Here is a 26,355-nt window from a genome sequence, read left to right as displayed (position 1 = left end):
TTCGTTAATTTATCGCTTCTTTAGTAGCGAACTATGCTGATGAAGGTATTTAGTCTTAATGTAAGACATTAAAACTTTTATTAATTGTTTAGTCTTTAAACAATTGGAGACAATTAAGATAAACAGCAGCTAAAGTGCCATCCGTTTTTTTTTTTAAACTATTAATTATTTCTTAATTTTTAGGTTGAATTTAAAACAGTTGCTCAAATTCTGAACGTTAATAATAGAGTATTTTTTTTTAAATGATATTCATTCACTGGATACTGGATAGCTCTATAACAGAAAGGTAAAAGTTTTCTCATATTTAGAATGAAAGTGAATTTTTTTAGATTGACCTTATTTGCTCGGCCTTCACTCATAAATCTCTTTAAAAATCGATTTTAGGAATATATAGGTATCGATCCTCGTTCTCACACTCAGATTCAATGGACCATTGCTTTGTATTGTATAACAAATAATATAAGCCTCAAAACAAATTTTCTCTGAAACTAAAAATGACTCAAGAAGTTTCTCGCATTTGTCAGTAGAAAACTGATTAGAAAATTGACGTCACTATGACAGTACCGCTTTTCTGTTGACAAATTTTTTTTGTTAATTAATTTAGCGATTAAAAAAAATTAAAGCATATTTTATTTAATTAATTATATTAATTTATTTAATTAAAACTTTTCAAGGTATTTATTTTTTAATTTTTGTTATGAAAGAAAAGTATTTAAAAATTATTAATAATAATTTATATAAAAATTATTGATTATAAATTATGAAGCTAGCAAGTCAATTTTTTTATTTTAATAATTAAATTATTATGAAAAAAATTTAATAAAAAAATTCCACATTTAAAAATTGAAAAAAAGAAGAAATATAAATTTGTATTAACGTGAGTATTACTAATAAATATTTTTAATTTAAAATATTTTTAAAAATGTTAAAGTTGTTTTGATTTCAGATTAATTTAAAAAATAAAGAAGAAAAATCTAAAAGTTATTTTCGGTGAATGTAAAAGAGTTACCCTTGAAAAATGACGTATTATAAACAGGAAAATAATGAGCGTACGTCAGTAGTAATAGTAAATATAAGTTCGACAAATAAAGAAGGGTAATAAAAATAAGTAAAAGTACGTAATATAATAAGTATCAACAAGCAAGTAATAGTAAATATAAAGACGGATATAAAGAAGTATAAAAGCCGGTAGTATCCGGCTTTTATCGTATCCCGGTACATTGATATGGCCAAACATAACATAACGAGAAAATAAAGTGCGGCTAGCTGCATTCAGTAACCAAGTAAGCATGCTATAGGTTTGGTATATATGGAATGGCACAGCATGCTATGGTATACGGATATACCGAGATACCAAACATAAAGGTAAAGGTAAAAAGCTAAATAAAAAGCAAATGAAATGAAAATACAGCGTTTAAACGCCGCAACAAGACAACAGTTCACTGGCCCTCTCCCTCTCACTCAGCTTGGCCAAAGGCCACCAGCGCCTTGTCCTATTTCTGACGTCACAAGTCGTCGACGTCCAAGACGTAGTCATAGTCCAAGACATAGTCATAGTGATAGCGCCGTCGTTGTTTCCTTACGTTCGCCAACAGATCTGCCAACTGTTGCTAGTATTGGTAGGTCTTGTATTTCTTCATATACTTCTTTGTACTTGTATTGTATTGTATTGTATCGCTATTGCAGGTATCGAGGAGCTCAACGGTGTATTTAATCGAGAAGAGTGTGGTGGTGATGCCGATGGTGATGGTGATGATTGTGGAGGTGGAGGTGGTGGAGGAAAGGCGCGAAGAAACCAAATAGAAGGAGAAGAAATGGTTAGCGCATGCGTCTTTACAGGTAAAGATGGTGAACGTCTTTAAGACTCTCACTGACGGTTAAACTGTCCGCGGTGGCCCACCAGACGGTCGGTCATGTCTGTATTTTAATTTATATACTTAGATATACATTATATATTCTATCTGTTCTATCTCTAGTGACCATCTACTCCTAAAACACTCTTTAGTCAGCTTATTTTTTTATTTATTTATTTCTTCTTCTTCTTCTTCTGCTTCTTCTTCCTCTTCAGAGCCAGTGTTTGCTCGTGACAGTGCCAAAAAAATTATTTTGTGTTTCGCGGGTTTATTTCAAATTTTTATTCCTGATTATTTTTTAGTGTGGTGATTTATAATCAATGACAGTACTTGAGATTTAAAAATTGTAAATATCAAGTTTGAGGATTATGAACGAGATTGGTATATGTGCTTGGAGACTGAGATTTTTTTAATTTATCTGAAATTACGTGATACCAGTTCCTGTAAATTTTTTGGTGAGTTTTAAATAATTTTTAATTTTATTAATTTAATTTATTTAGGGTTTTATTTTAAATTAAGTATAAGTATGAATAGATAGATTTTTTTTGGCAAAAAGAGTTTGTCGACCCGGGTGGTGGGTCAAATAACCAGTTTCTTCCAGTCGTTGAAATCTCCGGCGAAATACCAACTCAGTATATAGAAAATATCCACCAGCGGAATCGATAAAAGGTTGTTTTGTCCATATGGACATTGCGGATTAACTTTAAAAGAAATTATCTTTCAAATATGGTATTTTTAAAGTTGTAACCAAGTGAAAGCCTGGAAATAACACCAAATATAGCGGGTACAATCTATTAAATTCATATCTATAAAAAAAAAAAAAAAAAAAAAAGAGTCATTGCTCTTTTCTCCGTAAAAACCACTAACAACATTTGTATCTAAATCTATCTGTTTATTTATTCTCTTCTCTTCTCTTCTCTTACTGGCTATATATACTTATTCTCATTTACATGGTGCTATTTTTAGCTCGCATTACAATTTAGCCTTATCGTTCGACACGAGTCCTTGCGGATAACGACTTGGAGGAAATAACTCCCGATAGAAATAAAAAGGACTCGTAGGAGCAAGAACAAGAATACAAGAAGTGAACCAAAGATACTAAAAGTTTACCGAAAAAGAGCTCTAAAAAAGTAGAGTTTGTTGCACTGGGAGTTCGAGGCGTGGCGGAGAGCTGCTTGAGAGGCTGTTGCTCGTCCTCGACAGCCTTCGCATTCTTCGTGCAAGTGAAAGCACCCGGACTTGGAGAGATGAGACGCCTGGTGTTGTCGTATTCACTTCTACTAGCGTGAGAAGACAGTCATTTCTCGCCATTATTATTATCATCATCATCATCATCATCATCATCATCACCGCGATCATTATTATTTTTCATTAGTTTTCTACATTAAAAAATAACACTATGAATTATTTTATTCATTGCTGTTATTTTAATTTTTTTCCCCAGACTTGAATTATAGCTCCAGTATTTATAATTCAATTATTTTAAATTTTATCCAGCCTATACACGGCAAACTTGTCTTCTAAAACTAAAATCTTTTATATCTAAAACAAGTCTGGTCATCAAAGTCTTATTTTTTTTTTTTTTTTTTTTTTGGAATTTTCGTTTGGACGTTTTGCATCCGCGTGCCTTATTTCTTATGTCATACTCCTTATTTTATATATATAAATTTATTCTTCATGATTATGATATATTCTTGGATCCCCACTTGGGTAGTATACAAAACTTTAAGCCGTCTTGAAACTACGTGCCCGATCCCCGTCTCTTTCTCCGTTCACAGCCCCGGCTATTACGAAATTCGCAAGTTATATAAAAAGCCTCGAGTGTCTCGCGTGTCTTTCTTTCGTTCTTTCTCTTTGTTTGTTATTTAAGCCCGTTTATTAATTACAACATGCAGTTCCAGAGTCACACTTGCAAACAAACGCATTTAATATTTATTTACAAATAGAAAAATTTCCCTTTGCGTTTAAAAAATATAATAAAAAATGACCGCATTTATTGGCAAAAAATATATCGGGCAACGGTGAAAAGTAATTGACCAGGGAAATACTACTGAGCTTATGATTATTACTATAGAGCAAGTAGCAAGTAGCAAGTAACCATGTATGAGTATATATGTGTGGTACTTGTCTGAAGTCGGGCAACTTTTCCACTCTCTAAAGATAATAAATGCATACGGGATATAATGACCAGTCCTGGTTTATGCTAGACTCGCGGCCTTCGTGGAATGCCACGCTTCAAGAACTCTTTCCCGGCATACTTTTGCTACTCATATATTTTAACATATACTTATTCATTTTTTGTTATTACTTTTTCCAAATGTATCTTTGGTATCACTAAAGTCGTGGTCCTTTTTAAAATTATTAATATTAAATATATATACACATATTTTTGTTGATATATTGGTGTGTGTATGCAAAGAAGACTAGTATAGAAAGAAGATGATATTTCCATCGATTTAAAAGGTCAGATGAGTAAATTCCGTCATGTTAAATGTGATGGAAGGTTGGGGGATTCGATTGGAAACTTTGACACTGGTATGTCGTGATTACCAATGACGAAATTATTTTATCTAGGTTATTATAAAAAGCTCGATGTGAGTTTATAATATTTATTTTTAATATTTATACTTTTTAGTTTCACTTGCATCAATCTCGCTGCTCAAGATGGTTGTAATTACCGTGTTTAAAAATATTGATTGAAAATAATTTTAAAAAGCCGAAATTCAAGTAGATTTTTAGAATAAAGAAAATTTAGTTTTTATAAAATTATATTGACAATAGTAATATATAATTTGATTCATTAATTTAAAAAAATTTCAATAATAAATTTAAAACTAATTTTGTTCAAGAAAATATCTTGTAAAGTAAAAAATTTCTTGAATATTTATCAAACAATTTTGAAGATTGTGAAATTTAAAAATACATAAAAAAGTGAACAATTAAAAAAAAAAAAAAAAAGTGATTATCACAATTTTAACAAAATTTGTAAATTTTTTGAAAATTGTGATAATCACTTTTTTTTTTTTTTAATTGATTGTTTTTTCCAAAAAAAGAAATTTTATCCAAAAACATGAGCAAAAATTTTTTTCAAACTTTTGAAGGCAAAGTAAGCTATCGAAATCTTATTTGTTTTTCTTTCATGACATTTTTTATCATAAACATGTCCGAATTATTTTTTCAGTAAAATTTATCTTTAATGACAAATTTGGATATGAATTGAGGATAAATTGTTTATGCCAATAAATTAAAAAATATAAAAATTAATATTACTATTATTAATATAAAAAAAAATAGTTGAAGTAAAGGAGAGCTGGAGAAAAAAAAATAAAAATACTTTCGTTGTCTGTTATTCAGAGCGGATGTAATTGAATACGATAAAGTGAATAGAAGAAAAAAGTAGCGAAAATATATTGCGTTAAGTATACAGATACAAGTATAGTAACTCAGTAAGTAGTAGGTAGCTGTTCAATGGATATCCTTATCCTTATCGAATATTTTTGTTTATTGCGATCTTTGGTATATATGTTGTATCTAGTATGTAGTATGTAGTATGTTAACTATACATGTGTAAGCTAGTAAGTAAGTTAGTAAGTAACTATATTATGTTATGTAGATGTAAGTGTGTAAGACACGTAAGAGTAATAAGGAGGTTTTCAGATGAAAGAGAACGGAGTACACAGACAATGACTTTCGCGATACCGTAAAGGAAAAATCCACGCGAGACGGACACACAAACGAGTGGAGAGAAGATAAGAATAAGAACATTCGCTACAAGGAAAAGTGTAGCAACCGGTAATTCCTTTCTTGAGGCTAATTATGCAAGGCGTAAGGACTAGAATAGAAATGAGAATTTATGCCCCGTCACTGCTAGTCTGGATTTAGGATATGTATGTTATGTTTGTATGTGTGGATCTTTTGGATTCTTCAGTCCGTTTTATCACCCACGGACAATGTCAATTGGTGGTTTTAATTGCCCAATTTTATAATCCATTTATAATCCATTGTGAGTCAACATGTCTAGCTTCTTTCGAAAATTATATTCAAACTCGATTGCTGTTGGGAAACTTGTAAAGTGACATATGTTAATTATTTTTTATAATGCAATTATACTCTTAGGTGTATAAATTATTTATTAGAATTGTTTAATAATATTATTTATATAATAGTTTAATTTAAATTTACATACTTGCTTGATTTTTGATTTTGGGAACTTGAATATAATTATCGATAAAAATTTATTGAAGTAGATGTGAAGAAATTTTTAGATTGAATATATTTTCCAATAGAAAGTTATTTGATGATACACTTGAAGAAATATAAAGAAAAAAAAATGTTAATCTAATAATTAAATTCATGCGTGAAACTGAAACTCGCAATAAATAATTAAATTGACATGAATAATAAAATAATAATAATAATTATTATATATGGCTCTTTACCGTAAGATGGACGGTGGTGCTTATTACTCGATAGGCCTTATTAGGTGACTGAATAGTAATTACGGACAGTGTCTCGGATAGCTTAACTGATAGAGCCTTTGGCGCGTAACCAAACGATCCGGGTTCGATCCCCGCTCTGGGCTGTCCGAATTACTTTTTCAGTTACCGAAAATTCCTACTGAGTAAAGGTCCTCCCCTTCCCCCTTTATCCTTTATTTGATATTATTATATAATGATTATTATTATTATTATTATAAATAAATAAATAAGAGATATATCGAGACGTTAATCCGTAATTGATTATAATCCAGTGATTAGAAATTGAATTCTTGAATCTAAAATGTTTAATAAATTGTCGTCTCTAGTGAGAAGTCTTAAGTGCACCAGTAAAGTGTAAAGTGAGAGGTGCTGGTTGTAAAGATTACGACTAGGACAAAAAAATAGTAAAAAAAGAGTAAAAAAAAAAATAAAAGCATAAATATACGTAGACCGCATTCGATAGATATTTATACAGAGCTATTTGCAATATGTACTTATATACAACTTGCTACCGCGGGCGTGACCAACGAGAAATTCTTTTGATCGTTACGTTAAACTAGAAAGTTTGACTTTCATGCTCGAACGATCATCGATCGCGTCCATCGATCCGTTTTAGTTTTTTAAAATTCATTATTTACTAATTTCGTATTATCCCTTTTATATAAATAAATACCTTTACATATAGACGATGTATATATATATATATATATATATATATATATATATATATATATATATATATATATATATATATATACTTCACGTAAACATAAATACATCTCAATAATACTTAATCCATGCAATTATATTATTTATTCCGAGTAAACGGTACACTGAGCAATTTAATCCACATGATAGTAAAAATTTCTAAGCTACTATCGCGGAACAAATTTATCATTCGTGTGTCGGTTGTTGGGGAAAAGAGAAAAAAAGGGAAAAAGAAAAAGAAAACCCAATTTACTTCTTAACCCACTTTTTCTAATGTAACCACACACATCTATGTTCTTATTCTTATAAATTTATAACAACTATCTTTCATATCACTAAATTATAGTAATTAAAATACCTGCACATCCAAAGTTATTTTATTAATAAGAAAATAACATTTTATTATTCTCATTCTTTCTTCTTTTATCGCGTTACTTTTATTTATTTGACAGTCAGTCTGTTAAAAATGCATACTGCATCATACCAACTATTGTTGCGACGTTATAGCGGTACTTTTAAATATTTTTACGACTTTGTCCGCCTGGGGCCGTTAAACGTAACTAAATATATAAATCCCACCATATTTAATTTAAAATTCGCCATTTTGTCACTTAAATCCTCCATTTTCTTCACCCTACATCATCATCATCATCATCTTGACCGATGATTAAAACATCTATGTAATTAATAAATTACCTCTATTTAATTAAATCTCCAGTGGTTATATAATCTTGTTAACAAATAAAAACAAACTGTCGCTTGATTTTATTTAAAATAAAATTGAGAACCGCTGGAAGAAAACGTAGCGTAGGTTACATTACACGAGGCGTAATTTCTGGCTCTACAAGTAAACTACATACTTGCACATACATACATACATACATAATAAAAGTTTAAAAGTTGTGTAGTAGAGATCGAGAAGTCTCCACACATGAACGGTAGTGTGTTGGCACACAACATACTCACTCGCTAAAAAAAAAAGTACCAATCTTATTAGTATTAGTACATTCTATTTGCCCGTGTATTTCTTCTTGCATGTTGAAGTATACTTATATACATATATGTATATGACAGTAACAACTGTGAAGCATATAAACTTCTTCAGCATGGCTAAGAGTGTTGTGTGGTGTGTGCTAACCCATGTAACTTGCCAAGTAGTCACTGCATGCCGTGTTTCTTGCGCAGCCATTGCCTAAGGAAACTCTTAGTATAAATATATACACATATAAATATATAAATATATAGATATAGATTGTTGTATATATCTTACACTCTCTGTTACACTCACAAGCAGCCTTCGCATTTTATTACGAGTGAAAGTCGACGTTTTAGGTGCAGGCTTATCATTAAATATGCCGCTGTTACTGACTATGAGACAGCATCGATGTGTATCCTTGCTCTTATTACCTCACCGATATATTTTGTTAAGACTCTGACTTTTTATACAATACAGTACTTTAGATTACAGTTAATTTAGGATTTATTGCGTCCCTTATTCCGTTTAAACTGTCTTTTCTTCTTTGGCTTGTTCACGGCGGACAGATATGGATCTATATCAACAAATTTGAGGCTTTATTAGGACTTTACTTCCAGTATATCTCACACGAGATTATCTAAATTTATATAATATAGAAAATATCTATAAAGAAAGCATACTTAGGAAATGGTTGTCAAGTTAATCACAAAATGGTACATAAGACATTGCAATGCGTCGTACATACCGCGGTTGAGTTCCGAGGTTACACTTTCCAGTCTTAATTCCAGTTTCCCGCCAAGGGCATATCCAATGCAAAACCTAACAATTCGTATTTTCTTTTTTTGCATATTACAATTATACATGTATTATGAATGCGTACTTATAAATAAATATGGATCAAGTTACTGGTGAATCTTAATACTTATGTTATGCGGTGTAATTATTAAAGAAGAAAAAATTAATCTATGAATAGTAATATTTTTTGTTGGGGATGATTATATTTCTTCTTTAATTTAAAGAAGAAAACAAAGCTATTTTTATGAATTTTTATTTGGAAAAATTTAATGGAATTATAAATTTATTGACCGGGAAGAAATATGACAGAAATTAAAAATATTTTTTAGAATTTTATGGCAATTAAATTATTCTAAAAAAAAAATTTAATTAAAAAATTCCAAATGTGAAAATTAATAAAAATTACAATTAAAAATTTTTAGAAGCATTTTTTTATTATAAAAATTTTTAAAATTCAAAGCTGACAGCTAACTTCAGTGTCATGAAGAAATTTTTAAATTTATTATCAAACTAAAAGATTTTTAATCTGAAAAAAAAAAAAAAAATCTTAATTAAACAAATATAAGAGATAATTAAAACTATTAATTTTTCTATATGATTTATAAGGTAAATAATTAACAAAAATATTAATTAAATATGTACCTTAAAGTATTAAGACAATTTAATGTGTGTATACACCACAGCGAGATAACTGAACGTTAATGACGCCTATTTAAGGTAAATTTGTGAGAAGATAACAATATTTTCTCATCAAAACTCAAGAACTGAAACTAAAGAGATTATGATCAAGAAAACGTTCATGAATTATCAAGCTAGAGTTATTTAATTAATTTACAAGCTTGAAACAAAGAAGAAATTATTACAAATGTCATTTCAATCAAAATTAAAGCAGCATAATTGAATGTATCTTGCTGTTCTTCATTGAAGTAATCTTTCGAGAAAAATAACTTGCTTATGGATGGGAATAAAATAGCTGTTAGTAAAGTTCAATCATTAAAAAAAAAAGATTGAAGATAATATTTAAATGTTAAGAGAAATATTCAAATAAATAATTAAATTGATTAAAAATAATAAATATTTCTGAGCTGAAAGTTTAGCAGTGTTCGTAGCATGATGATTAATTATATTTAATTGACAAATATATTTATACAACGAATTAGTGTTTAATTAGTCTTCCTTTTTCTTTCTCACATTTATAAATCCAATTATTGTTATATTTGTCATAAAGTTATTTTATAAAACCCTGGAGCTAGAGTTGATCTGAAATATAAAATAACATACGAAATAAAGGTCATGTGAGCTTGATTCATCTGTAGGACTGTAGACATCCGGTCTAATCATCCGGTTAAGAAATAATATAAAAGTGTATATAAAGACAATTGCGAAAGCGTCCTTATATTATAAAGATTCGTCAGAGTTAAAACTTTTGATACTTACACTTATACTTTACCTTGTATCTTGTATTGAAACTCGCCTAAGAGTAAAAGTTTACCTCCCAATCTCAATGAGTATGAGACACGCCAGATCTTTCTCTCAGTTTATTTTTGTGTTCTTTGTGAGTGGATCAAAATGTCGAGGTCGAGATCATTTTATGTGATTAAAAATTTGGTATCGTGGATCGTGGGGAATGCATGCCTCTAAAGTTGTTCTCTGCATTGTTGAAGAAATTAAATTAAATAATTGTACTGGTCAGCTGACAACTGTCAATTTTTTTTTCATTCTTACAACAAATCAATTACAGTAATAAAAAAAAAAAAAAAAAAAAAAAAAAAAAAATTAATTTAACAGATTTTTAATCATTTAAAGAATTTTTTTAATAAATAAATTATAGCAAAAAAAATTGACTTGTAGAAATTTTAAAAAATAAAAAATGCAATTTTTTTAAAATAATTTTTTGGAAAAAATCTATGCGATGAAAAAATTAAAAAATACTTAAAAAATTTTCGACTAATAATATTTACACGTGAAATTTTTTTTATAATTATTTAGTTACTGTAAAATTATAAAACAAATTATGAAAATAAAGTTAGCGGACATCTAAAAATTTTGAGAATTTTTTTATTGAAAAAATTATTTAAAAAAAATTAATTGAAAAAATTTCACATGTAGAAATTTTTAAAAATTATACGCGCGATTTTTTAAAAATACTTTTTTTGTTCTAATTTAATTGATAAAAAAAATTAATAAAAATTACAAGTGAAAATTTTTAGAAGCATTTTTTTATTGTAATAAATTTTTTTTTTTAATAATTTATTTGCAATAATAATAAAAAAAAATTGTCAGATGTCTTGAGTCACAAAAAAATTAATGTATTTTATTGTATTATATTATATTATATTTATCCAACTTAAAATTCGAGATTTAAAGCGAAGAATTTAAATATAAATATAAATAAAACTGAAAAGTAAAAAAAAAAAAAATAATTAGGGGCAATTCATACTGACCAGTTCTTTGAATGATTTTCAGAGCTCCTCGACAGTCCTTAACTGAAGGAGAAGAAGGAGGAAGAGGAAGAGGAGTGGAGAGAAGATGGTGTCGAGGCGAAAAATTCTCTCTCGCTCGCGGGACAACCTTGCTGATTCCCAGTACGATGATCAGGAAGAGGAGGACGTTTGGTATAATTTAGATAAGTTGTACAAGGTGAGTATTTTGCACCGCCTTCGACCTTAAACTCTTTTATTGTTTTATTTTCTCTTAAACCACTTAGCACTTTTATACTTTTTTAAAACGAGCATTTAACTGCAGGACCACATACAAGAGGTCCTGGACAAGTGGAACCAGATAGACGACGAGATATGGGCTAAGGTAATAGTCTTCGAGAGAAACCGAAGAGTCGCTAAAGCTTACGCCCGAGCACCAGTTCTCACGGTCAACGACTCCATTGACGGTTTCGACGGCTTTAGGTTTGTTATAATTTTTTTTTTTTATTTTTCCCCAATTCCAAATTCTCCAGGGCTATAAATAGCACAATGTTAACCATTAACAAATCCTAGGGCAATAAAATATAAATAAAATTGTAGTATAACGTTACTTGACCCAGTTTTTTATTATTTAATCAAATTTAGAGTCACGTAAGTCTGTAGACACTCGTGATAAGAATTTGTTTTGAGGCACACTTTTCCCTACTTGCTGTAAGATTATTATATACTAAGCCGCATTATTAATTCTATTGGGCAATTTAACATAAATATATTTTATTTAATATGGATTTTTATTTAATTAGCACACCGAACAGTATCGCTCACCTGACTACAACTTTCGATGATTATAATTGTTATGGAACGCACTCAGTCGCTCGTCGTTTCTTCTTTTCTATAAATGTTTACTTTACACTTGACCAATTATTTAAAATTTTTTTTTTTTTTTTTTTTTTTTTTTATAATAATATTTTAAAAGGCTCGAGATAAATTTATTTTTTTAATAGAAGTTTCTTCTTTTTGACGGATTAAAATAGGTGAAACTTTTATTTCAAACAATTATCAGAGTTATGGGTTTTTACTTTCTTTTTAACGATACTTACTTTCAAAGTTTTGGGTCTCTAATTATTTATTTTATAGTTTTGTTTAATTTAATTTTTAATAATTTATTTATATACATTTATCATTGTTTATTTGTGAAAAAAAAAAAATTATGAAGATAAAGAAGAATATGATTTTATAAAAAATTAAGTATTACACTAAGAGAAAAAATTTCTTTTCAAAAAAATTAATTTGTTTAAAACTTTTAACAATTTTATTTCATAGATAATTTGCAAATTTTTTTAAATTTTTTTAGCTAAAAAATAAAATTGTTTAAAATTTCTTCTTATTAAATAGCTCATTTTTCTTAGTGAAATTTAGGGTCATATCTTGAGAAATATTGACATTTTTGATGATGTAAGCTCACCCCGACATTACACTCATCGAGACCTTTCATTTGAGTACCCACATCAATTTTTCATATATTTTATATATTTATATATATTATATATATGTATATATGAAAAATATATCAAAAATGCAAGTGGGTATTCAAATGAAAGCTCTTGATGAGTGTAACATCGGGATGAGCTTATATTTTGAAAAATGTCAATTTTTAAAAAAGTACAGTGCAATTTAATAAAAGTCATTATTTAATAAATCAAAATTTTATTTATTTATATTTCACAAGTCATGGTGACGGCAAAGTTGCTAGTTAAAATTATTAGTTAAAAAATGCTACCCAAATTTATAATTTATATTTTTTAATTTATAATTTTCAGGATAGGCCTCTGTGGTTTTGACAACCCAATGAGAGATCCTAAAACAGAAGAGACTAAAAGACACATCGACCTAGGAGTGAAAATAAAAATGGATGACAAAGGGAATATCCTGATAAAGAGACTGTGCAAAAGCAACGTTTACATAAAGACTACACATCCCGAAGAAAATGCGGTCGGTGCAGAAATATTGAGAAATTCCCAGGGTGCGTTGGAGTTTGAAAAACCAGGAAAATTATTCGACATGGCTAAATACGAACAGAATTTAGAACGGGAGACCCGTCGCTCATATCCAGACCGCAGAAGACTTGAAAAACAATGTCTCAGTGCAATCGTCTTCGTGAGAACAGAAGCTGAATTACTGAAGTGTCCTGTCTGGGTTCTCATTGTCAACGTCGTTGGCTTGGAGTTGCTCAAAAGCAAACTCCCCATATGTAATTTATTTTATTATTTTAAATTATTTAGACTTCCAACGCTTGAGACCACCTTGAGTTAATGATCGTGATCAGCCGTCTCCCCGGGGCTAAAAAATAAAACCCAACAGTTTAAAATCAAATCTGACTGCAGTATGATTTAAAATACTCCAGATATTTTTATTTTTGCATACCGAGATTACAAATAATTATTTTAATGCTTGCTACCCAGAATAAATTACCGGTTACGCCCGTTTAGGGCAAAACTTAATGGCCTCCGGCGAGTTTATATTTATTAGCAGATATTTTGATGTTTATCTAATAATTATTGTTCAAATTATCAGTACCAGCGCTGAAGAGGTCTGTGGATATCAAGAATCGGCCAAGAATCCCGATACCCGACGAAGATCCTTACAGCGTCGCTGGTGTTGCATCAGCTTCTGGACCCAGTGAATTACGCGATGCAGTCAGAGATCCACGGCATGAACAGATTTACGGCCAATCAGCGGCTTATCATCGGCGACGCACTGAAAAACCGCCGAAACTTCCTCCCAGGGAAAATCTTTACGGTCAAAATATTCCTAAGGTATTTTTTTCTATTTTATTACATAAAAAATTAAAAAAAAAAAAAAAAGTGATAAAAAAATAGTAACTTTTAATTTTTTTTATATAAAAATATTTTGATATCAAAAATTAATTAAAATAATAAAAATGATTTTAAATAATTCCGCTAATAATATTTTAAAATTTTCACATGTGAAATTTTTTTAATAATAATTTAATTGCTATAAAATTATAAAAAAAATTCTAATGTTTGTTAACTTCAGTGTCTTAATTTAAGATTAAAGTTTTTGAAAAAAAAAAAAAAAATTTTTTTTTTTTTTTTTATAAATACTTAAGTTGGAATTTTTTTCAAACATTTTAATTTATTTTCTGGTAATTTATCTTTTTTGAAAATTTGTAAAAATTGTGGTAATTAACTTTTTTATTGATTTAAAAAAAAAATGTCAAAATTTTCAAAAAAAAATTTCATTCAAAAAAAAAATTAAAATGTTGAACCCCACTTGTAAATATTAACCAAAATTCTAAAAAAATTAAATTTCTAAATATAGATGTAAATTTTTATTTTTAAATTAGCGAAAAAAAAATTTTATAATAGACACTAACGTCAGTGTTTTACATGATAAATAATTGGACCTAAATAAAATGATAAAATTTTGATCCATTCATCAGAACGGTATCCCACCCACGTGGCCGATAAGGATCCGTAGAACCATGTATAAATCTTATGACCTTACATGAAAATAAATAATACAAAGAATGTTATGTATTATATTATACATTATCCGGGTTATTATTTATTACAAAAAGAATTTACTGTTACAGCCTGACTATGACGATATCGAAGATGATTACGGCAGCAATGGTGTGAGACCAGCGGTGGTAGTTACCGAGGATTCGAAGAAGAACAACAAAAAGAACGACAGAAAGAACGACGATCCTTATTACTGTGGTATGAGGGCACGTGTACCAAATTTTGTAAAAATGGCAAAGAACAGCCAAATAAGAATACTTCCGGCGTATGGAACGGGGAGACCGCAACCAGCACCAGCACAAATACCGGCCACGGCGTACGTCGGTTACAACAGTAGTCAGTCTCAGTCATCACATATTTATGCGAGTCACGCACCAAACAGACGACCACCTATTATGTATCACGCCCGTAGCTTCGAGAGTGGTTTAGGTACGTAGCTTTTAGGCGAACGTTAACACAGCTAGGCTTTGACGAGAAGAAATAATAGTTTTATCCTCGTCACTGCGGTGACTTGAATTTTATATATATAAATATAACGGATAATTAGTACACAGTCTTCTTAACTCAGTTGAAATCAGTTGAATTAAATAAGTAATAAGTGATTGACCTTTTTGGTAATTTCAGACTCAGACGATCGGATAGACTCGCCCTATAATCACATTTACGGACGATTACCCATTCCAACACGCAGTTTTATACCACCAGTACCCCGTGGCATGTACATCGGAGAGTGGGATTAAATAATAACTTATAACTATTAAGCAACATCACTCTCTACACCGTTATTACGTTTTTTTTTTTTTTTGTACCTACATACTTGTATATTGTTCATATACTATATAAATACTCATATTTTTTATGCCACCTTCAATGTTTATTGAATCCCGCTTTAAATCCAATTTATAAACTATAATTATTAATTATTGATTATTGATTAATTTAAGTTAATTATTTTTAAATTTAATTTTAATTTTAATGATAATATTAAAAATAAATAAATGAAAAAATATACAGATAACAAGACTTATATTTGTGGATTTTTATCTGTATTCACCATGACTTATTTTTTAATCATCGTTTAACGTTATAAAAATTCACATGTATATATTTAATATTACAGAAAATACATAGCACGTATTTAATACGATAAATCTGTACGAATGATAAAAAATTCCTGAGGCCTTAAATATCATAAAATATAATAAAAAATTATATTAGTGGAAACACATTTGTAATATTTTTTTTTTTTTTCTTTTATAATTAATCTTTAAATGTGAAACTGTGTAAAGAATGTATGATCACTGTGACAGTAAGCCTGGAGTAATTGGAGAAATAAAAAAAATATACTTTATAATGAGATATCTAATACCCTCTATTTTTTAAGTCTTTAACTTTATAAATGCGCACTAGCCAGTGTTCTGTTGTGTAGGCCTCTTCTAATGTTTCTAGCTCAAAGTCTTTGTGTCCAATTTCCATATTTCTGACCCTGTCGTACCCGGATGGTTTACCTGAAAATAAATTATTCATTTTTATTTATTATAGCTCATGGATTAGCGAGATCTGATAACGATTTTAAATATTAGCATTTAGTATTTTATAATTTATCCAGATGTTTTTTATTAAATTTTTTAATGTAAGTATTTTAAAATTTTTAAATGTTTTATTTTAAAAAATTTTGGCAAATATTTACAAATGGAGTTAAGCATTTTGAAATTCATTTTTTTTTTAATGAAATTTATATTTGATTTTATTAATTTTTTTTTTAAATAAATTAAAAAAAATTGATTATCACAATTTTAACAAATTTTCAAAAAAAATTTATAACTTTTTTAGAAAATTGTAATATTTAACTTTTTTTTTTAATTGTTCATTTTTTTATGTACTTTTCAAAAAAAAATAAATCATAAATAATAAAAAAAGATAAAATAGAAATTTTATCCAAAAATATACGAGCTAAAATTTTACAAAAATGTTACAAATTCAATTTTTTTTTTTTTTAATAATTCAGACATTTAAAAAAAAATGATTTTCATAGTGAAAACAAGTTATTTATCAATTTACTGATAAGTAAGCGAGATTAAAAAAAAAAATACTATTTTTTATTGCAAAAAAAAAAAAGCCTTAACTCACCTCCTTCAGTGTAAACTTGTCCAAAACGATAATAACACATCTTGTACATCAAGCAGTTGAGTAAAGTCGGCGATCCATCTTTGTCAACTCTAAATTCACCAGAAGGATTATAATAATCCCACTCAGTGATGGATTTTCCTTCTTCAGTACTACCGCCGATACGAACCATCCACAGGAACTTGTTAATATCTAAAAGCATAAATAAATTATGTAAATAAATGCAAATTTAATAACTTGTATGGAAAAAAAAAAATAATAATTACAAAATGTTGAACAAGTACAAGTTAAAAGTGGACTCACCGTCAGACGAGTATCCCGTTAGTCCGCCAAAAATGACCAGCACATAATTAACATCTAGTTCACGCATAATTTGATAGGCCTTTTCCTCGGAACTAGCCATAGCTTGACCAACACGCGATATGTGGGTATTATTCCATGTATTATTGTCAACTAAAATCGTGCGATTAGCCATTGCCGTTATCTGATAACCGTAATCCCACCATGACATAACTTTAGCGTCTTCTGGAGTGTTCATACGTAACCAGTAGTAAGCTTCCCGGAAATCGTCGAAGATCATGCGTCCACCGTCTGGAGATCGTGCTGATAACACGATACTCGGTGAACTGTAGGCTTCAGCAGTGACCCACGTACAGTGTAACGTGTATGAGAAAAATAGCATCCCTACAATCGCAACGAACAACATTGCGATCTCTCCTCGTAATACGTAATTATTCTCAAACTTGCGAGACTTTTTCTCTACTACTTTATTACTTTCGAGCTGTTTCATGTACGTTAATAGTAACGATGATACGCCTATTCCACCTAAGATACACATCACAGGCGCTAGTACCAGCATCAGACGCACCATAACACCCGCAAAATAGAGACTAGTTACACCGTAAAGTATAAGAAATATGTTTGAGTCTGTTAACTTTGAAAAGCATACGTATAAACCGGCTGGGAACAGAAATACTAGTACTTGGAGGTCGAAATAAAATGAACTCCATGATGTTGGCTGATGCTCCGATACTGATGCTATTATGGGAATGTGGTTTTTAGCATAAGACGGATCCAATAATGAGTAGAATCTTCCCGTCCATGGTGATATTTTTCCTGAAATTAATTAATTAATTAATAGTTACAGTAGTTAGTATATAAAAAATTTCATAATTGCTAAATTAATATTAATTTGACTATTGATGTGTTAACAATTGAAATCCAAGAAAATAATAGTAATGAATAAAAATAAAGAAAGAAAAAAAAATAATCATAATTATATTAATTCCTTTAAAAATAATAATAATAATAATAATAATAATAATAATAATAATAATAATAATAATAATAATAATAATAATAATAATAATAATAATAATAATAATAATAATAATAATAATAATAATAATAATAATAACAATAATAATAAACACTAAATTTTACTAAAAAAAAAAAAAAAAAAAAAAACTGATTTATCATATAACTATCCTGGATAAAAATTTTTTCTTATTCTTTTATTAATATAGATTATTCAATAAGTCAAAAAAATTTTTTATTTAAAAATTTTACCTGTTATCGTCAAAATACCACCGATGACACAAGAAATGGTTAACATTGAAGCGATAAGACCACGGAATAATAAGTCAAAATCACTTTCTGATAGTTTACTACGCAGATAATCAACAAATGCATGAATTTGACACAATCCAAATACTCCCAATGCCTAAAAAATAAAAAAATAAATTTTTATAGCTTCAGATTTTGATAAATAGGCTAATAAATAAATAACTAACGAGCATATGTTCAGAACTTTGGACAGGCTGGAATCCAACAAACGCAATCTGCATTGATAAAATAGTACCAATGCAGTAAAGAATACTGTAAGCAGTGTAAATTCGATGAGAGAATCGACCGGTGACCATTAGCGTCAACACGTGAAGTGGAATAAGATTGATAAGGAAGACGTAACCACCCCAGGAAGAAACCATGTAAAAGTAGGCGAGGGCTGCACACGTTGACCAAAATATCGCACCGGTCTTTACGGCTTTTATCCACATGTAATAGGTAAATAGCATACAAAATATCGCTATTCCTTCATTATCGTATGATCCAGCTACAGATCGTGATATGTATCCTGGTACAATGGCAATCATGCAAGCGGCAAATAATCCAGATGACGAGTCTTTCAATTCCTTAGTTAATAAATATGTTACTATTGTCGTAAAGCTTGAGAATAACGGAGCTAAGAATACACAGACATTACGAATGTCGATGGTAATGTTCAACATCTGAGCAAGATGGTATAGTGTTGCTGAGGTTACCATTAGACCTGGGTAAATTGTACCTGTAAAAAAATAATACAGCTATAATTAGTAATTAAATTTTACAATTTAAGTCAAAAAAATTTATACGTTTTTTTTTTTAAATTGAAATTTTTTAGACATCAATTTGTAAAGTACCACTCAATTTTTTTTTTTTTTTTTATAAATGATTATTTGATTAAATTAAGAAAAATGTCATGATAAATTTTTAAAAAATCTAAATAACTATTTTTTATTCTAAAGAATTAGATTTCTTCTAATAAAAAAACAAAAAATAAATTAATGAAAATTAAATTAGACATCTGAAAATTTTTATTCATTTTTTTATTAAAAAAAATAAATAAAAATGAAATTAAAATAGAAAATTTGACAGAATAATTGAAAAAATTTTAAGTGCAATTTGAAAAAAATATTTTTTTTTTTTTATAATTTTTATTGATTTAAAAAATCAAAAATTGTCAAATTTCTGCTAATTTTAGTATCATAAAATTTTATTAATATTTTAAAACTAAGTAAAAAAGAAGAAATTCTAAGCAATGGCTTTTAAAGTAAAAAAATAAATAAAAATGAAAGTCTACCTCCGATGATTCTTCCTAGAGGATACCATACTCGATCATCAAACCAATTGTGAAAATTATAAAAGCCTTCTTCAGCGAGGAACTTTGTCGTTCTGTAGTTAAAGTAAGGATCAAACTCATGAATGACACTTTCGTATCTCAGTACAGAAAACAAACGTGTTCCGAAAGCTGTAAATAAATTAAAAGTATATAAACGTTCCATAAAAGTTATCAAATAAAAAATCTATACAATATAATCAATATAGTGAATTCTTACATAAAACAGCAGCTAAGGATAAAATGGTTAATTTTAAAAGTGTTTCGTGTTTTTGCGCTGAAAATCGCAAATCCTTAACTTTCACAAAGGCCCCCATTTTATTAATTTACCTGAAAATAAAAAAAATAAAAATTATAATTATAATCCAAAAATATTATTATGATTATTTTAATGTAAATCGAAAAGTCAAGTGTCAGAGAGGTTAAAGTTTTAAGAGTAAGAATGAACTTAATACAATAAAAAAAGTAAATATATATTCACTAATATTAATTAGTTTTAAATGAATTCACATGACTAATTTATTAATTAGTGATAAAATATTTGAGCTTAATTAATTGATAATCATAAACAAATGTTTGGATAAGCGACACGTACACAAAACCGGCCGGCATAATTGTTATGTACACTCAGATGTGATGCGAATGATATTTCGCAAACAGATTTTTTAACGCTCAATAAATTAATAACCAGGTGGTTCTTATATCTATGTTAAGAAGATATGGTACTTACAAATTACAGTATTATTTAATTAAAATTTAATTATCATTAATTAATACATTAAATTATTTATACAATCACCTACATAAAATATTGTGTAAAAAGATAAAACATGAACACCACGAGCGTGGCATTCGTTGACGTGTTAACTTTATGGTAAATAATACAGAGGGAGCTAATCTGTTACAGATCCCTAATCCGCGAATTATTGAAACTATTTCTATTTATTCATAAATTTATTTAATTTATTTAAATAATTATTTATTTATTCAATCAAAAATTTGTATAGTTAGATCAACAAAGAAGAAAATTAATGGTAAGAGTAAAACATCAATTTATTTTTAATTGTTTTGCAAACCGCCATCTTAGTGACGTTTATCAAAATTTTCTTGATTGCAATTTTGTTCATATTTATAAAAAAGAAAATTTTTTTTTGAAGAAAGAAGAATAAAACTTTAATTTTGCAACATTAAGGAACATAAAAAAAATTAATTTAAATAATTAATCAAATAAAAATATATAATTTAATTTTGCAGCGAAGAAGACAACTCAAAATGGCGGATTTTGTGAAACGGACAGACATTAGAAATTTTTTTTAGAATTTTGTAGCAATTAAATTAATATAAAAAAATTAAATTAAAAAGTTTCACATGTAAAAATTAATAAAAATTACAAGTGAAAATTTTTAGAAGTATTTTTTTATTATTACTGATTTTTTATAAAGTTTAAAAAAAATGACAGCTGTCAGCAAACTTCAGTATCATAAGTGAAGAATATTATATTTATTATATTGCAAATTAATGGCGGTAATTTTTTACATTTAATTATTTTTTTTAAAAAATTAATTACTTTACCTTGTGAGAAAGTCTAATTATCCAAAAATATCAACTCAAGATGTCACTACTCTTCATTAATAAACTTCCCACTAAAATACTAAATTTGTTTTGGTGACATGATTCTTTAAAAACTTTTTTAAAAATTATTAAAATTAAAAAGACTCAACCAAAGTATCAAAAAGTGTCAAGTGAAGAAGATAATTATTAAATATAATTTTAATAAAATAAATCAAGTGACCAGCTGATTCAAAATAACTACTATTGAGGTTATGTCATAGCACATTAATCAATAAGGACAAATATCAATGATTATAAAATTAAAAAAAATAGTAAGCTGCTCGTCAGAGCACCCTTCGTACCCGGCGTCGAATCTTTTACACAAGCCGTCACCAGATCCATGGAAATGTGCGAAACCCGGAGAAATGCTTGCAACAGTAGTATTCGAGCTACCAGAGTCATCATGCATAACTGGTATTAATATTGGTAATTACAGGTCCTGCTTGGTGATCGTCACCGCTGCGACTTTCCAGGAGCCGGACAACTGGGTGTTCATACTGAACCACCAGTTCATGACCCGCGACGAGGCAGTGAATAACAACTTCAGGGACCGGGTCCAGGTGTTCACCAAAAAGGAGCTTAATCCTGACACGGTTGAAAGGAAATTTGACAGAGTGAAGGTCACCTGCATGCAGCCTGCTAATCTGAAAGAATTATTCGGGCTAGCTTTCATCACTCTGATTAATTCTAGTAATTCTGATGAGGATAAAAGGAATGGTGTCAGTAATTTTTATGATAATAATCATGAAAATAAAAGACTGAGTGATGATGAACTGGATGAGGCTTCTACTTCACAAGTTGATCGAAATAATTTGACCAAGGATGAAAATAAGTGTCCAATTTGCTCGAAAAATTCAGATGAATTGTGCAAGACTTGCAAGAAATTGTCTGCTCCAAGTGAGGGTTTATTACTAGTGAAGAAAAATAAGACTAGAGATTCTAAAGTGAAGAAAGAGTTTTCAAAGCTGCTGAGTGACGTAAGGTTCACTTTGAGCGGGTACGTCAACCCTCAGCGGGATGAAATCAGGAAGAAAGCGCTCAAAATGGGGGCTAAGTATATCGCTGATCCAAATACAAGGGACAATAAATGTACGCATTTAATATGTGCTTTTAAAAACACACCAAAGTACCAGCAGCTTCGCGGTTATGCGAAAATTATTTCTCAAGATTTTATTGAGAAATGTTTTGGTAACAAAAAGAGGTAAAAAGATTTTTTTTAAAGGTGATTTTTTTTAACTGATGTATTTTTAATTTGTAATTAGGTATCCTTGGAGGAGATATGCATTGAGTAGCAGTGACAGGAGAGCTGCTGAAAGTGAAGAAGAAGTTGAAGGATCAACTTCACCCGTAAGACCGAAGAATCCTTATGAACAGGATACTGATTCAGATGATTGACTAATGATAAAGATTATTAGTCTCAAGTACCTTGCTAGAAAATTAACAAATGTTGTTTACTAAAATTAAAGATTTTTATTCATTGATACTGAGCTTAACAGACAGATAAAAAATTTTTAGATTTTTATAATACTTATATTGTGATAAAAAAAAATCCTACATATATAGAAATTTTAAAAAATTGTGTGAACTTTACAAAATACTTTTTTTTATAATAATTTATTTGTTGTGAAAATGTCAAGAATTTTTAGATGTCTGCTAATTTCAGTATAATTTTTATTGATTGATAGTTGTACATACATATAATAGTTTTAATAAAATTTAAGAATATTTTTCTTAAAATAAAAATATTTTTCTAATGTAAATATTAAATTTAACTATTTTTATTATTGTAATTGATTTGTTGTGAGAATTAAAAAAATTGACAGTTGTCAGCTGACTTAAGTATCATAAATGAAAATTAAGTCAGCCGACATCGAAACTTTTTTAGAATTTTTTTTATTAATAAAATCATTGAAAAAAAATTTGTTTTTTAAAAATTGCACATGTAAAAAATTTGAAAAACTATAAAAAATTTTTTATTGCTAATTTAATTAATAAAAAAAAATTTTCGCTGTCGGCTAATTTTAGTTTGATAATTAAAATAATTAAATTATTTATATTATTTACCTTAGTTAGCTGTAATTAATTAAAAACACTTGTAACATAAAATTTAAATTAATCTGTCAATCCAAATTTCATCCACCAGGTCGCGCCTCATATTTTGATATCTCACCAGTGTAAAGTGCTACCACCTTCAACAAACGGCTAACTAACCATTAAAAGCCACGTCTCGCACTGTTAAACGTCCGCCACGTTCGTATCGGCTAAACACAATACAATCTACATCTATGTACCTCTGATAGCCGGTAAACATATTCAATAATTATTAAATAAAAAAAAAAATTTAATTAAGTGTTAAACCAAACCAATAAAACAATGGCTCTCACCAAGAGCTTGGTATCCACAGTTATCTTACTAATCTCAATAAACTCAGTGTATTTATTATCTCCGGAAAAAATAAACCCGGACATCGTGCTGAAGAATGTCGACAGGACCATCGATCTGCAGTCGCAAGTAACAAAAATCTCTTCAAAGCTGGTGGTTGAAAACACTGGCAAAGCTGCAGTCCGTCAGTTCCACTTCGCCGTCGATGACAACAAAACCCCGCAGCTGAGTCACATCTCTGCTCACACACGCGACGCAAGTAGAACCGAGTTGAAGGTAACACCCATCAAATTAGAAGGTTATCATGACAAAAATGTTTATCGTATTGACTTGAAAGACCAACTGCAGTCCGGTAGATCTACTTCTGTTGAAGTGGAAACATTTTTCACCCACGACGTCGACCCGTACCCCAGAGAAATAACTCAGAGGGAAAAACAGTTGGTAAAATTCACCGGTAACGTTTTAATATTTTCACCCTACAGCGTCACCAAGCAGACCACCAACGTCGTGCTGCCGAACAGAAACATAGAAAGCTACACCAAGATAAAGCCAGTCTCCTCAACTGACTCCGCAATAGTCTACGGACCTTTTGACAAACGTCAACCATTTGCCGTGGAAGAATTCACAGTTCACTTTGAGAATAACCACAAATTCTTGACTGTTACTAAATTGGAGCGCGTTATCGAGATCTCCCACTGGGGCAACATCGCTGTAGAGGAGACCATTGACCTGCTGCACACCGGTGCTCTGCTAAAAGGTTCGTTTTCTAGATACGAGTACACCAGGGAGTCCAAATCCGGACCGGCTAGTGTCCAGAGCTTCGACACAGTTCTGCCGGCAGCTGCTTCTGACATTTACTACCGGGATGACATCGGTAACATCTCAACTTCTCACACCAGAATCAAGAAGGACTCAGTGGAGGTTAATTTGAGACCCAGGTTCCCGCTGTTCGGCGGATGGAAGACTCACTACATAATCGGGTACAATGTACCGAGCTACGAGTATCTTTTCCACGATGGAGACAAGTATGTGCTGAGGATGAGACTGATTGACCACGTGTTCGATGACATGATTGTCGACGAGTTGATAGTGAAGATAATCCTGCCCGAGAGCTCGAGCAACTTCGAGCTGGATCTTCCTTACCCTGTGACGCGTCTTCCAGACTCGGTCCACTACTCGTACCTGGACACCACTGGACGCCCGGTGATAATACTGACCAAGAAAAATTTGGTGGAGAACCACATCCAGGACTTCAGTCTCAAGTACAACTTCCCGAGGATTCTCATGCTCCAGGAGCCGATGCTCGTGGTAATTGCTCTGTACCTCTTGTTCCTGATGGTGATCATCTACGTCCGCATGGACTTTTCTATTGACAAGGACGAGGCTTCTGAGAGCAAGCTACGCATCGCTGGACAGTGCGAGAAAATCCTGGCGGCTCAGGACAAACGTATCACGTCTTACAATGAGCTAGATGAGCAGCTGGCTCTTCTCAAGACCAACAAAGACACCAATGGGTTCTTGTCTGCTGTCAAAGGTATCAATCAGGAATACAAGAACGCCAGCACTGCTATCACTGATTTGGCTCAGAAAATAAAAGCCGACTCTGCTGAAGTTCACGAGAGGGTCTGCGAGCTTCAGAAGTTTGATAAGCTCCTCAAGGAACTCTACAACCAGCAGCAGGCGTTGTATGTTGATAAGCTTGTACCTGGAAAAATTAGTCGCACCCAGTTTGTTGAGGCTGAGGCTACTATCACCAAGAAAAAGGAAGAACATGTTGAGAAAATTAATACTATCATCAAGTCACTACAGATTTAAATAAATTTATTTTTAGTTATTGATACTATTAAAGTCATCTGAGCTGTCAGGTTGATGCTTTTGTCCGAGACTGTAAATATTTTTTTAAATTTTGTTGAATTTACAGTCAGAGTATTTTTAAAGCATCGATTTGATGGGTACTAATCATCATTTTATAGACGTCTGTGGTGAGATTAATTTTAGATTCGTCAATTTAAATTTTGAGTATTTGTAATAAAGTTAAACTTTCTACGTAAAATTGTGCTGAGGTAAATTACTGATTTTTGACATTAACAATTTTTTATAAATGAAGAAGATATTGGAAAAGTTTTATTTTTATATTTATAAAATAAATTATAATTTTTTAGTGTCAAAAATCAGTTGTTCTACTATTTTGCTTTTTTATAATTATATTACCAAATCCCTTTGTAAAATATTTGGATATTAAAAAAAATTAAAAGTGCAAATTTTTAAAAAATACTAAAATTAGCTGACATTGTTAATTTTTTTTTTATTTATTTATTAAATTAGAACTAAAAAATATTAAAAAAAAAAATTTTATAAAAAATTTCTACTGTCAGAGTATTTTATCACGGAATAAAAATAATAACATTAAAGTTAGCCGACGTTTTTAATTTTTTGATTTTTTTTTTAATAATTAAATTAAAACAAAAAAATATTTTTCAAAAATTGCGCGTCTAGTTTTTTAAATTTTCTACATGTGAAATTTT

The 26,355-nt window shown here is 29.6% G+C and overlaps 5 protein-coding genes across 7 annotated transcripts; 4 read left to right on the top strand and 1 right to left on the bottom strand.

Moving 5' to 3' along the window:
• The first annotated feature begins 809 nt into the window (after window positions 1–809).
• On the top strand, window positions 810–2,302 carry LOC141536472 (uncharacterized). Of its 2 annotated transcripts, none has more exons than XM_074257001.1 (4): window positions 810–877; window positions 947–1,619; window positions 1,687–1,817; window positions 2,156–2,302. In XM_074257001.1, the coding sequence occupies exons 2-4, from the start codon at window positions 1,400–1,402 to the stop codon at window positions 2,168–2,170; spliced, it is 366 nt and encodes a 121-aa protein (XP_074113102.1). In that variant the 5' UTR covers window positions 810–877; window positions 947–1,399; the 3' UTR covers window positions 2,171–2,302. The 2 variants fall into 2 exon arrangements, with proteins under 2 accessions (XP_074113102.1, XP_074113101.1); XM_074257000.1 differs by having other exon boundaries at window positions 1,687–1,839; window positions 2,156–2,296.
• Exp (expansion) lies at window positions 1,879–15,583 on the top strand. Its single transcript, XM_074256995.1, has 7 exons — window positions 1,879–2,308; window positions 11,277–11,450; window positions 11,556–11,713; window positions 13,051–13,481; window positions 13,805–14,046; window positions 14,847–15,204; window positions 15,400–15,583. The coding sequence occupies exons 2-7, from the start codon at window positions 11,340–11,342 to the stop codon at window positions 15,513–15,515; spliced, it is 1,416 nt and encodes a 471-aa protein (XP_074113096.1). The 5' UTR covers window positions 1,879–2,308; window positions 11,277–11,339; the 3' UTR covers window positions 15,516–15,583.
• Window positions 15,584–15,784: 201 nt separating this feature from the next.
• Window positions 15,785–20,694, bottom strand: Stt3a (catalytic subunit 3A of the oligosaccharyltransferase complex). The gene is made up of 8 exons (XM_074256992.1): window positions 20,568–20,694; window positions 20,058–20,167; window positions 19,802–19,969; window positions 18,696–19,246; window positions 18,472–18,625; window positions 17,206–18,018; window positions 16,906–17,094; window positions 15,785–16,283 (listed from the first exon to the last, which is right to left on the bottom strand). The coding sequence occupies exons 2-8, from the start codon at window positions 20,152–20,154 to the stop codon at window positions 16,138–16,140; spliced, it is 2,118 nt and encodes a 705-aa protein (XP_074113093.1). The 5' UTR covers window positions 20,155–20,167; window positions 20,568–20,694; the 3' UTR covers window positions 15,785–16,137.
• A 717-nt stretch (window positions 20,695–21,411) lies between these two features.
• On the top strand, window positions 21,412–23,565 carry LOC141536470 (DNA repair protein XRCC1-like). 2 transcript variants are annotated; one of them, XM_074256998.1, is made up of 3 exons: window positions 21,413–21,796; window positions 21,885–22,649; window positions 22,711–23,565. In XM_074256998.1, exons 1-3 carry the CDS (start codon window positions 21,789–21,791, stop codon window positions 22,841–22,843), a joined length of 906 nt encoding a protein of 301 aa, XP_074113099.1. In that variant the 5' UTR covers window positions 21,413–21,788; the 3' UTR covers window positions 22,844–23,565. The 2 variants fall into 2 exon arrangements, with proteins under 2 accessions (XP_074113098.1, XP_074113099.1); XM_074256997.1 differs by having other exon boundaries at window positions 21,412–22,649.
• A 115-nt stretch (window positions 23,566–23,680) lies between these two features.
• On the top strand, window positions 23,681–25,883 carry LOC141536468 (dolichyl-diphosphooligosaccharide--protein glycosyltransferase subunit 1). The gene has a single exon (XM_074256994.1). The coding sequence runs from the start codon at window positions 23,822–23,824 to the stop codon at window positions 25,643–25,645; it is 1,824 nt and encodes a 607-aa protein (XP_074113095.1). The 5' UTR covers window positions 23,681–23,821; the 3' UTR covers window positions 25,646–25,883.
• The last annotated feature ends 472 nt before the right edge of the window (window positions 25,884–26,355 follow it).

The sequence above is a fragment of the Cotesia typhae genome, unplaced genomic scaffold (assembly GCF_013202065.1).
Source record: "Cotesia typhae breed Kobodo isofemale line unplaced genomic scaffold, CoteBio_Ctyphae scaffold_152, whole genome shotgun sequence".
Taxonomy (NCBI): domain Eukaryota; kingdom Metazoa; phylum Arthropoda; class Insecta; order Hymenoptera; family Braconidae; genus Cotesia; species Cotesia typhae.
This window is presented reverse-complemented; position numbering and strand designations above follow the sequence as displayed.

Coding starts and splice junctions, on each gene's coding strand:
- LOC141536472 (XM_074257000.1), top strand. CDS start 1,400: ATGAAAATACAGCGTTTAAACGCCGCAACAAGACAACAGTTCACTGGC. Junction 1,620..1,686: donor GCCAACTGTTGCTAGTATTG/GTAGGTCTTGTA, acceptor TCGCTATTGCAG/GTATCGAGGAGCTCAACGGT.
- Exp (XM_074256995.1), top strand. CDS start 11,340: ATGGTGTCGAGGCGAAAAATTCTCTCTCGCTCGCGGGACAACCTTGCT. Junction 11,451..11,555: donor ATTTAGATAAGTTGTACAAG/GTGAGTATTTTG, acceptor ATTTAACTGCAG/GACCACATACAAGAGGTCCT. Junction 14,047..14,846: donor ACGGTCAAAATATTCCTAAG/GTATTTTTTTCT, acceptor TTACTGTTACAG/CCTGACTATGACGATATCGA.
- Stt3a (XM_074256992.1), bottom strand. CDS start 20,154: ATGGGGGCCTTTGTGAAAGTTAAGGATTTGCGATTTTCAGCGCAAAAA. Junction 19,970..20,057: donor ATCCTTAGCTGCTGTTTTAT/GTAAGAATTCAC, acceptor ATTTATTTACAG/CTTTCGGAACACGTTTGTTT. Junction 18,019..18,471: donor TGGTATTTTGACGATAACAG/GTAAAATTTTTA, acceptor AATTAATTTCAG/GAAAAATATCACCATGGACG.
- LOC141536470 (XM_074256997.1), top strand. CDS start 21,697: ATGATTATAAAATTAAAAAAAATAGTAAGCTGCTCGTCAGAGCACCCT. Junction 22,650..22,710: donor TGTTTTGGTAACAAAAAGAG/GTAAAAAGATTT, acceptor ATTTGTAATTAG/GTATCCTTGGAGGAGATATG.
- LOC141536468 (XM_074256994.1), top strand. CDS start 23,822: ATGGCTCTCACCAAGAGCTTGGTATCCACAGTTATCTTACTAATCTCA.